At 45.9% G+C, this 9,312-nt stretch overlaps 1 protein-coding gene across 2 annotated transcripts in view; it reads left to right on the forward strand.

Annotated features, from left to right (window-relative positions):
• The window catches only part of Dym (dymeclin), a 274,143-nt gene that overhangs the window by 19,158 nt on the left and 245,673 nt on the right, over nucleotides 1–9,312 (forward strand). For both annotated transcript variants that reach the window (XM_029471781.1, XM_021150437.2), the window contains exon 2: nucleotides 4,498–4,688. In XM_029471781.1, coding sequence (XP_029327641.1) covers nucleotides 4,549–4,688 — 140 coding nt within the window. In that variant the 5' untranslated portion in view covers nucleotides 4,498–4,548. The remainder of the gene's footprint in view (nucleotides 1–4,497; nucleotides 4,689–9,312) is intronic.

The following is a 9,312-nucleotide window of genomic DNA, read 5'->3' on the forward strand; positions in this document are numbered from 1 at the left end:
CTCACTTTGTAGACCAGGCTGGCCTCGAACTCAGAAATCCGCCTGCCTCTGCCTCCCGAGTGCTGGGATTAAAGGCGTGCGCCACCACGCCCGGCGCTTTTATACTTTTAATTCGGCTTGAATTGGCTCATTATGTTGGCAGAGAAATCTATTGCATATGCGTATGCCTGTGTGCATAGTGGTAGCATGTCTTTGCTGCTCATCAGCTGGTTGCAGGCCTTTTGTACTCTCCAGGTTGGAATTGTGAGCGGTGTGAAGGAACTCTTCCAGTTTTGGCACTTGTGGGCCCTTGTGTGTCCTTAGGGGCTAGCCTCAGACCCTGAGGTTTTACAGCTCTAATCCTCTGTGCCCTTTACTTCAGTTCAAGCCAGAGACTTAAAGCTGCAGGCAACTGGGTCAGAGGTTGTTGCAATGAGTTTTGGGTATCAGTAGGCCTGGTGCTTGGCATCTATTATAATCCTTGACCTCTCACAGCATGAGTGGCAGCAGCTGCAGGTGGCACCGGCTGGTTTCAGGGCTCCCGAGTAGGCCACTGGTGCTGAGATCTCTGCCCCATAGCTGCGATTCTTACAGCTCTTGGGCTCCTCAGCCTATGACACGGTAGTATAGCTTACAGGCCCAAGGTAGCTCAGACCCTTAACCTTCAGGTTTGGCAGCTCCTAGAAACCTTTCCATGGACTAGGACATATCTCCTGGCTTCAGCTCTTGGGAGCCTCTCTGTGTCCTGTCTTTGGCCCAGCTATTCTCTGAACTTCTCTTGTTAATTGCTGCAGCAGCTGTCCCCTCATTTTGTGTTCCCAGCTTGGACATGTCACTAATACGAAGGTCAGAAGTGAGCAGACATGGCCACCTGAAAGTTGGGCGAGGCAATGCAGCCCTGAAATTCCAGCACTTGGGACGTAGAAGTAGGAAGATCAAGTCATCTTTGGCTACATAGAAAGTTTAAGGCCAGCCTGGACTATGTAAGATCCTCTTTAAAATGCAGACAAGAAGAGGCTGGAGAAGTGGCTCAGCTTAAACCCATTTCAGGGGATCCAACACCCTCCTCTGGCTTCTTCAAGTGCTACATGAATGTGGGGCACAGGACATACATGCAGGCAAAAGTCCTGCACACATAAATAAGAACCCACATAGAAACAATCAAAAAAAAAACCCAAACAATAGCACCCCCCCCCCAACACACATGCAAACACATGCAAAAACCCACTTGAGTCCAGGCATGGTGTTGCACACCTGTTATCTCTGCATTTGTGAGGCTAAGGCAGGAGTGTAGGCTGAGGCCAGCTTAAGCAACAGAGCAACTTCTAGGCCAGCCTCTTCATATTGATCGTAGAGATTCATGTGTGAATGATTTTTATGTACCATGCATGTGTGTGGACCATATGTATGTACTGTGTGTGTGGTGCCTGAGGAGGCCAGGGATTGGGAGGGATCCCCTGGAACTGGACTTAGGTATGGTTGTGAGCCGCTGTCTGGAACCCGGGGCCATGTTAAGAGCAACAAGTACTGTAAACAACTGAGCTAGCTTGCACAGCCTCGAAAGGCCTTTTTATTGGACCTAAGGCCTCAACACCAGGAGGTGACACAGAGGAGTATCTCTTGCTGGCTCAGGCTTGAGGTCAGCAGCTGCTGCACCAGCACCAGGGAGCTCAGGCTAAGGTGTTGGCACTAGTCACAGCGGGAGTGGATGAGAGTGAAGGACCACAAAGCAGTGGCAGGCTCTTCTGCTCTTCTGGCATCTCTTTATCAAAGTCAGGGAATTATACTGGCACAGTGTAGTAGACCACAGACCATAGTAAGATATTTGTATTTCTTTTTTTTTTTTTTTTTTTCGAGACAGGGTTTTTCTGTATAGTCCTGGCTGTCCTGGAACTCACTTTGTAGAGCAGGCTGGCCTCGAACTCAGAATTCCACCTGCCTCTGCCTCCCGAGTGCTGGGATTGTGATATTTGTATTTCTTGGGGCTGGAGAGATGGCTCAGAGGTTAAGAGCACTGACTGCTCTTCTGAAGGTCCTGAGTTCAAATCCCAGCAACCACATGGTGGCTCACAACCATCCGTAATGAGATCTGATGCCCTTTTCTGGGGTGCCTGAAGACAGCTAAAGTGTACTTACATATAGTAAATGAATAAATAATAAAAAAAAGATATTTGTATTTCTTGCCCCCCCCCCCTTTGTGTGTGTGTTTGTGTGGTTTATTGGCATTTGATCACATATAGCAAACAACAAGGTACAAAAACTTATTTCCTGAAAAATGAACTGTTTTCCATTAGCGTGGTTTTATCTTTTGGGGAGTGCGCGTGGGGAGAGGATGCAGGGGCTTGGTATGTACCTCAGGCTAGCCTCTGGCCTTCTTCTTGCCTGAGACTCCCAAATGCTGGTGTGAGTGTGAGTGAGTGTGTGTGTGAGTGAGCGTGAGTGTGTGTGTGAGTGTGTGTGTGTTATATGACTAGCAGTTCTCTACTACTGAGCTGCTAGCTCAGGCCTATTATTTTTTTCAGTGTTGTATCTATATGTAGTTTTTTACTTATTTGGTAAGACTTTTTACTTGCTTGTTAACATTATTTTTACTAAGTTTCAAAGGCAGAAGAGTAGAATACCACAATAAACACTACCTGTTCTCATCTTTATTTTGTACTAGTTAAAAAGTGCACTCCTGTTTGAAAATTAGTTGCAGATGTAATGACTTTTTAATCCCAGAAGGGGGAGCCACATATGGGATGTCATCTTCCTGCTGAGTCAGCGCATGTAATCCTCTAACCAAGTCCATATTTCTCATTTGTGTAAAGTGTGCTTGCATTTTTTTCCCCTTCCATTTTTTTCTTTGTTTTTTCAAGTCTGGGTTCAAAGTTCACACAAGGTGTTTGGCGCTTACAGCCCCTTTGTCTCCCTAGTTTCAAACAGCTCTCTTGTGTACGTTTCTTTTCTGTGATGCCAGGGGATGACTTTATGATCCCCGGCTTGCATTGTTTATGAGCTCAGCATGTTCTCATGGCTCTGCCTTGTTTGTCCTGTTGATTTGAACACGTAAAGGCCATTTGTATCCACCCCCCTTTCCCAAAACAGGGTTTCTCTTTGTAGCTTTGCTGTCTTGGAACTTGTTCTTTAGACCAGGCTGACCTCTAACTCACAGAGATCCTTCTGCCTCTCTCCTGAGTGCTGGGGCTAAAGGCATGGGCCACCACCACCTGGCTAGCATTTGTATTTAAATTTCTTAAAAGTGTGTTTTATCATATAGAGTGTGCTCTCTATGCTGGAAACAGACCTTGAGAAGAACATGTCTTCTTCCATGTTGAGTGAACAGATGTCAGCAGCAGGCAGTTGTTGGGGCTGCTCCTGATTTCAGCCAGTCTTACTGATTTTGTGCACAGTTGGATCTGACACAGTTGGATCTGACCGTTTTTGAGAGTGGTATTGTCCTAGTTAGGGTTTAATTGCTGCGAAGAGACACCATGACCACAGTAATTCTTCTTTACAAAGGAAAATATTCCTTTCTTTTTTCTTTCTCTCTGTAATATAACTTTTTTTTTCTTTTTTTTTTTTTTTTTTTTTTTTTTTTTTTTTTTTTTTTTTTTTTGGTTTTTCGAGGCAGGGTTTCTCTGTGTAGCCTTGGCTGTCCTGGAACTCACTCTGTAGACCAGGCTGGCCTCGAACTCAGAAATCCGCCTGCCTCTGCCTCCTGAGTGCTGGGATTAAAGGCGTGGGCCCGGCGTGGATATTTTCTTTATTTACATTTCAAATGTTATCCCCTTTCCAGGCACCCCCCCCCAGAAGCCCCCATCCTCCCTCCCCTGCTTCTATGAGGGTGTTCCTCCACCCACCCACCCACCCACTCCCACCTCCCGGCCTTCAGTTACCCTACACCGGGGCATCTACTGAGCCTTCAGGGGATCAAGGACCGGAGTCTCCTCCCATTGTTGCAATCCCCTTCAACTCCTATCGTCCTTTCTCTAACTCCTCTATTGGTGATCTCGAGCAAAGGAAAACATTTAATTGGGGCTACCTTACAGTTTCAGAGGTTCAGTCTGTTATTGTCATGAAAGGAAGCCTGGTGCATAGGAGCTGAAGGGGTTTGCAACCCTACAGGAAGAACAACAATATGAACCAACCAGTCCCCCCAGAACTCCCAGGGACTAAGCCATCATCAAAGGAGTACACATGGCTCCAGCTGCATATGAACCAGAGGATGGCCTTGCCATGCATGGGTGCTGGGATCGAACCCTGGCACTTAGACTGGAGCAGCGAGTGCTCATAAGCTCAGTGCCTCTCCATCCCCAGTTACGTTCATCCTAACGTGAGGTGTATGCAGTGACTGACATGTTTGTGTGTTTGTCGGCTCAGGTAGATTTCCTCCCTTGGGAATTCGTACCTGAGGTCCAGTGTATTTGCAAGTGTGCCTTTAGAGGAGGTGCAGTTTTCTATGTCTGTCTAGCTCAATGCTACAAACAGTGTGATGTTTACTTGAACAATTTGAATAGCCTTTCCATTTTTTCATAGGTTGTCTTGTGGAAATGCCCGTGTGAGGACGAGCTGCTTACCACATAGAAGATGGGATCGAACAGCAGCAAGATCAGTGATCTTCCGAAAAACGAGTACTTAAAAAAGCTGTCAGGCCCCGAGTCCATCTCTGAAAACGACCCCTTCTGGAATCAGCTCTTTTCATTTTCTTTCCCTGCACCAACCAGCAGGTAAGACACTTCCTGGAGCCTGAAAATTCTGATCGAAGGCCACGGGGGCCTGTGCTATCAATATGCTGCCTCCCAGTGGGCTTTTACTCTGGTTGCCGTGTGTGTCAGTAGAAAATCCAGAAGGTAGGAAATGGGGTTTGGTCTTCCGGCTCTGTCTCCTTTATCCGGCAACTTTTGCCAGCGGCAGCTCTTCTGTATCTTCAGAGGTAGTGTGAAGTTATTTCTACACAGCCCGTTTAGTCTTACAAGTTTGTTTACATACAAACGATAAAATTGTACTTCCCTTCTCCCTGGGTTAAGTAAAATATGTTTTGTATATGTAACCATTTAGATCATAGCTTTATTTCTAGTGCCTACAGAGTAGCCTTTAAACACATTTAATCAGCTTCCTATTTATGAACTTAGCCTTTCTAATGTTTTGTTAGCTCAGAATACCAAGTATATTATTTTACATGCATACAAATTTATCTCTGCTATGGCTTTTTTGAAGTGGAATGATGAACCTTGATACAGGAGCAGTTTCTGGGAGCTGGGAGGGGCAGGGAAAGGGTTTCTTTTCCTCGTGTGTCTGACTCTTTGTCACTTGCTGACTTTCTGGTTTCTGCTTGGGGAACTGTTGTTAGGCGTCTACCCTGCACAACTGCCCCATAATACAGTTTGATTGTTTTACACCTCTGCATTTGTGCTAACTTTATAACCACAGTAGAAACTGATTTTTTTTTTTCCCCACTGTGAGCCACACATCGTTTCCCTGTTGTAACTTTGTGTACAGTCTCTGAGTTATGCAGCACTGGGACAGTTTCAGGTGACCATCTGAAGGGACTCCATCCTGTGCCCATCAGGAGTCCCTTCCTCTCTCTCCCTCCCCTCTCCCCAGCATTAGCAAGTGTGAGAGTTGTAGCTGTTTCTAAATGGAATTGTGGTCTTTCGAGGCCTGCGTCTTTCCCAGATGGTCCTCAGTACGGGCCACATGCTTCTCATGCCTTTCTGTTGCTCAGACTCTGCCGTGTGGTGTGACTGACTGTACATCTTCTCTGTCACTCGTCAGTAAAGGGCGTTTCTGTTATTTCTGTGTGGGTGGAGCTTTTAATTTTTTGAGACAGGGTCTCACTTTGAAACCTTGACTGTTTATTTTATTTTTTTGTTTGTTTGTTTAAGGCAGGGTCTCATGTAGCACAGGCTGTCTCCAAGTTCTCCATGTGTGTAGCAGCCAGTGAGTGACCTTAAACTCCTGATCTTCCTGCCTCTGCTTCCCCATTGCTGGGTTCACAGATGTGTATCACCATGCCTGGTTTCTCTGTCTTTTTTTTTTTTTTACATTTTGAAGTAAATTACTGAAACAGAGGTAGGTCGATTGCTAGGGTCTGTACAGCCGGGGTTATATAGTAAGACCTTGTCTCAAAAGAAAACCCCAAAACAACATGGGGCTGGAGGGGTGCTCCGTGGTGAAGAATGCTTACTGCTCTTGTAGAAGACCTAGAACCTTCCCTGCACGTGAGAGGACTTAGGTTTGGGTCCCCAGCACCCATGTTAATACAAGGACAAAAATCTTCTGGGTGTGGTGGTACCTGCGTAGCCAGACTGGTTACCTAGTGAGTTTCAGGCCAGCCAGGATTGCGTAGGAAGGCTCTGTCTCAAAGAACCAAACCATGGCCGTGACCATTTGCACCTGTAACTCTCCTGTAAGGCAGGATGCTGACAGATGACCCCAGAGCTTGGTCAGCCAGTCTAGCCAGTTGATGGGTGTGTGTGCTCATGAGTGTAGAGGTCAGACAGAGGGTCAGCCTTTGGAGTCATTCCTCAGGTGCCATCGATCTTATTTGGTTTTGGAGACAGGGTCTCTTGTGTAGCTTGAACTTGTGGATTAGGCAAGGCTGGCCGACTGCTGAGTCTCAGGGTTCTACCCGGCCCCACCTCCCCAGTGCTGGGATTGAAGGAGCATGCCACAACTCCTGTCAGATAATGACTGTGATGGACCCACATCCTCAAGTAAGCCTTTATTGACTGAACCGTCTCCTCAGCTCCCTTTTTGTTTTTCTTAGCAACATCTTTATAAACTGTTTGTGTGGTTGATTTTATACAGGTTTCTAAAGTACATAATGGTGGTAAAATGCAGAATAAATCAGTATTTACCATATTTTGGTTTGTAGGTATCTGAATATGTTGGTGTGGAAGTATGTGTGTGGGCCATGTTCACAATGTGTGTGCCGTGGTCATCATTTAGAGCTGCAGGACCAGAGTGCTCTTGGTGTGTTTTGCTCTACCATTTGTTTGTTTCTCAGGCCTTTATGGTGAACTAGGAAGGTGGTGCCATGTCCTCTCAAAGGGTTTAAATAGGCCTCGGACTGCGTGGGTTGGAGGATGGTGTGCAGGGGATGTGATGTAGGCCGAGGGCCATGTGTGTTGGAGAATGGTGTGCAGGGGATGTGATGTAGGCTGTGGGCCTCGTGGGTTGGAGGATGATTATCAGTGTGGCCCAAGGCAAAGTTACAAGCTTAGCTGAGCATGGGGTCTTGGGTTATAGATGGCTGTTTTGTAAAGGTTGGACATTCCTAACAGGAAGAAAGGCAAGGGCCCTCCCAGTGTTGACCATGATGTCTGTGGTTGGAAATAAAAAGTTAAAATTTTACTTCTTTTTTTTCCTAAATATGCATTTTTGTGGTTTAGATTCCAAAGGATATGAAAGTTAAAAAACTGTGCTAGTCTTCCTCTGTCCCTTCTCTGCCTGAGTCTCTCCCCAAACTGTTCCCAGAGGTGACCGTTTTTCCTTTGCTCAAATATCCTTCTGAATGCTATTTTATGCATATGTAAACAAATATGCACATATATCATCCTAACTTTTGACCAAAATAGCATGAATCCTATGTACTGTTTTCCTTCTTTGGTTTTTTTTTTTCAAGACAGAGTTTCTTGCAGTCTAGCCTTGGCAGTCCTGGAACTTGCTCTGTAGACCAGGCTAGCCTCCAGCTCATAGATATCCTCCTTCCTCTGCCTACTAATTAAGGTTGCTTGACCATGTTTTGAACTGATTATATCTTGAAGAGCCCTCTGTATATTATTAAGCCCTACCACTCCTTTTGGTGGGGGCAAAGCATTTAATAGTGGATTAAGTCAATTAGTCATTGGGCCGTGTGTTCATTGGGTTGTTTTCAGTGTCTTGTGTTTTCATTTAGTATGGCAGTGAATGACGTCACACAAGTGGGCAGGAGTGGGTTCTTATAATATGAGGCCATTTTGAGAAAACCGCTTGTGTTAACCTGTCAGTTTTGTTGAAAGGAGTGAGAGGCAGTGTGGCAGGCTTGGCTGTTGTCAGGGAATGCTGGAACTGCTTCCTGGTGATCTCCTGGTCTTTCACTGGGACCTGATTAGGCTGCTCAGGCAGGAAGTGGTCTGTGAAGGGAGACTGAGTCCTGACTGGGGCAGAGCAGCTGTGGCCATCACCTGGTGCTTGCTTTTGTCACCTGTTAGAAAGCTGAGGGAGTGGGACCCAGTGGGCTCTTGTTGGATGGATTTGGTGAAACACAGTCCCATAGGGCAGTGGCTCTCAGCCTTCCTAATGATGCTCTGGGGACCCAAACCATAAAGTTACTTTTGTTGCTACATCATAACTTTAATTTTACCACTATTGTGAACTATAATGTAAATAACTGATATGTGACCCTTGGAAAAGGGTCCTTGGACCCCTGATGGGGTCTTGACCCACAGGGTGAGAACACTGCTGTAGGTAGAGTTTGGCAGGCCACACGCTCCTTTTCTTTAAGGAAGTTAATCTTAGGTCAGAATAGCAAGGACTGACTTAAAAGTGGAAACTGAAGAATGAACATAAATAGAATTAGTTTTCAGCCATGAGACTGGCTTCCTTCCTTCCATCTCTCCTCTCTCCCTTTTCCCTCACTTCTTCCCTCCCTCACCCCCTCTCTCCTTCCTTCCTTCTTTCTTTTCTTAAACAAAGATAGCCCAAAGGGTAGCCCAGGCTGGCCCAAAACTCTCGATCCTCCTGCTTTAGCCTCCCAAGAGTTGGGATCACAGGCATGAGCCTTCGCCTTCGTACCGGCTGGTCACGTGATTGTTGGGAGGGAGGTGTTGAGCTGTTTAGAACATGAGCACAGACCCTGCTGGAGTGTGGTTGCCTGTGTCTGCTGCGCCTGCTGCCTTCCTACAGCCGCTGTCCTGAAGGAAGCCTTTACTGCATCATGAGAACTGTTCTACACACTGGGCCCTCGATGGTGCTGAGGTAAGGCAGAATGGCAGCTCTGACCAGACCGCATGCTCAGGTCTAAACCCTCACATACATAAAGGGAAAATGTTTAATAGCCGTCAAGATGAACCAGGGTTCACGGGCTGTGCGTGTTTTTCATGTCCATTAAAATGCTTTCATCGCATTCTTTACACTTACGTCTTTCCCTGCACAGTGGGCTAGGCTGCCTAATGAATAGCCTTACATTATTTAATGTTGACCACATCACTGGCTTCTCATTTTTCATTAATAAAAATAGAAGTCTGATAAATTTCCTTATAGCCAGGTTGTTATGTATTTCTCATTGTGCAAGTAGATGACTTCTTTAAGACTGATTTTACCAGTAAAATAATTTTTTTTTTTTTTTTTTTTTTTTTTTTGGTTTTT

The sequence above is a fragment of the Mus caroli genome, chromosome 18 (assembly GCF_900094665.2).
Source record: "Mus caroli chromosome 18, CAROLI_EIJ_v1.1, whole genome shotgun sequence".
NCBI classification, from domain to species: Eukaryota; Metazoa; Chordata; class Mammalia; order Rodentia; family Muridae; genus Mus; species Mus caroli.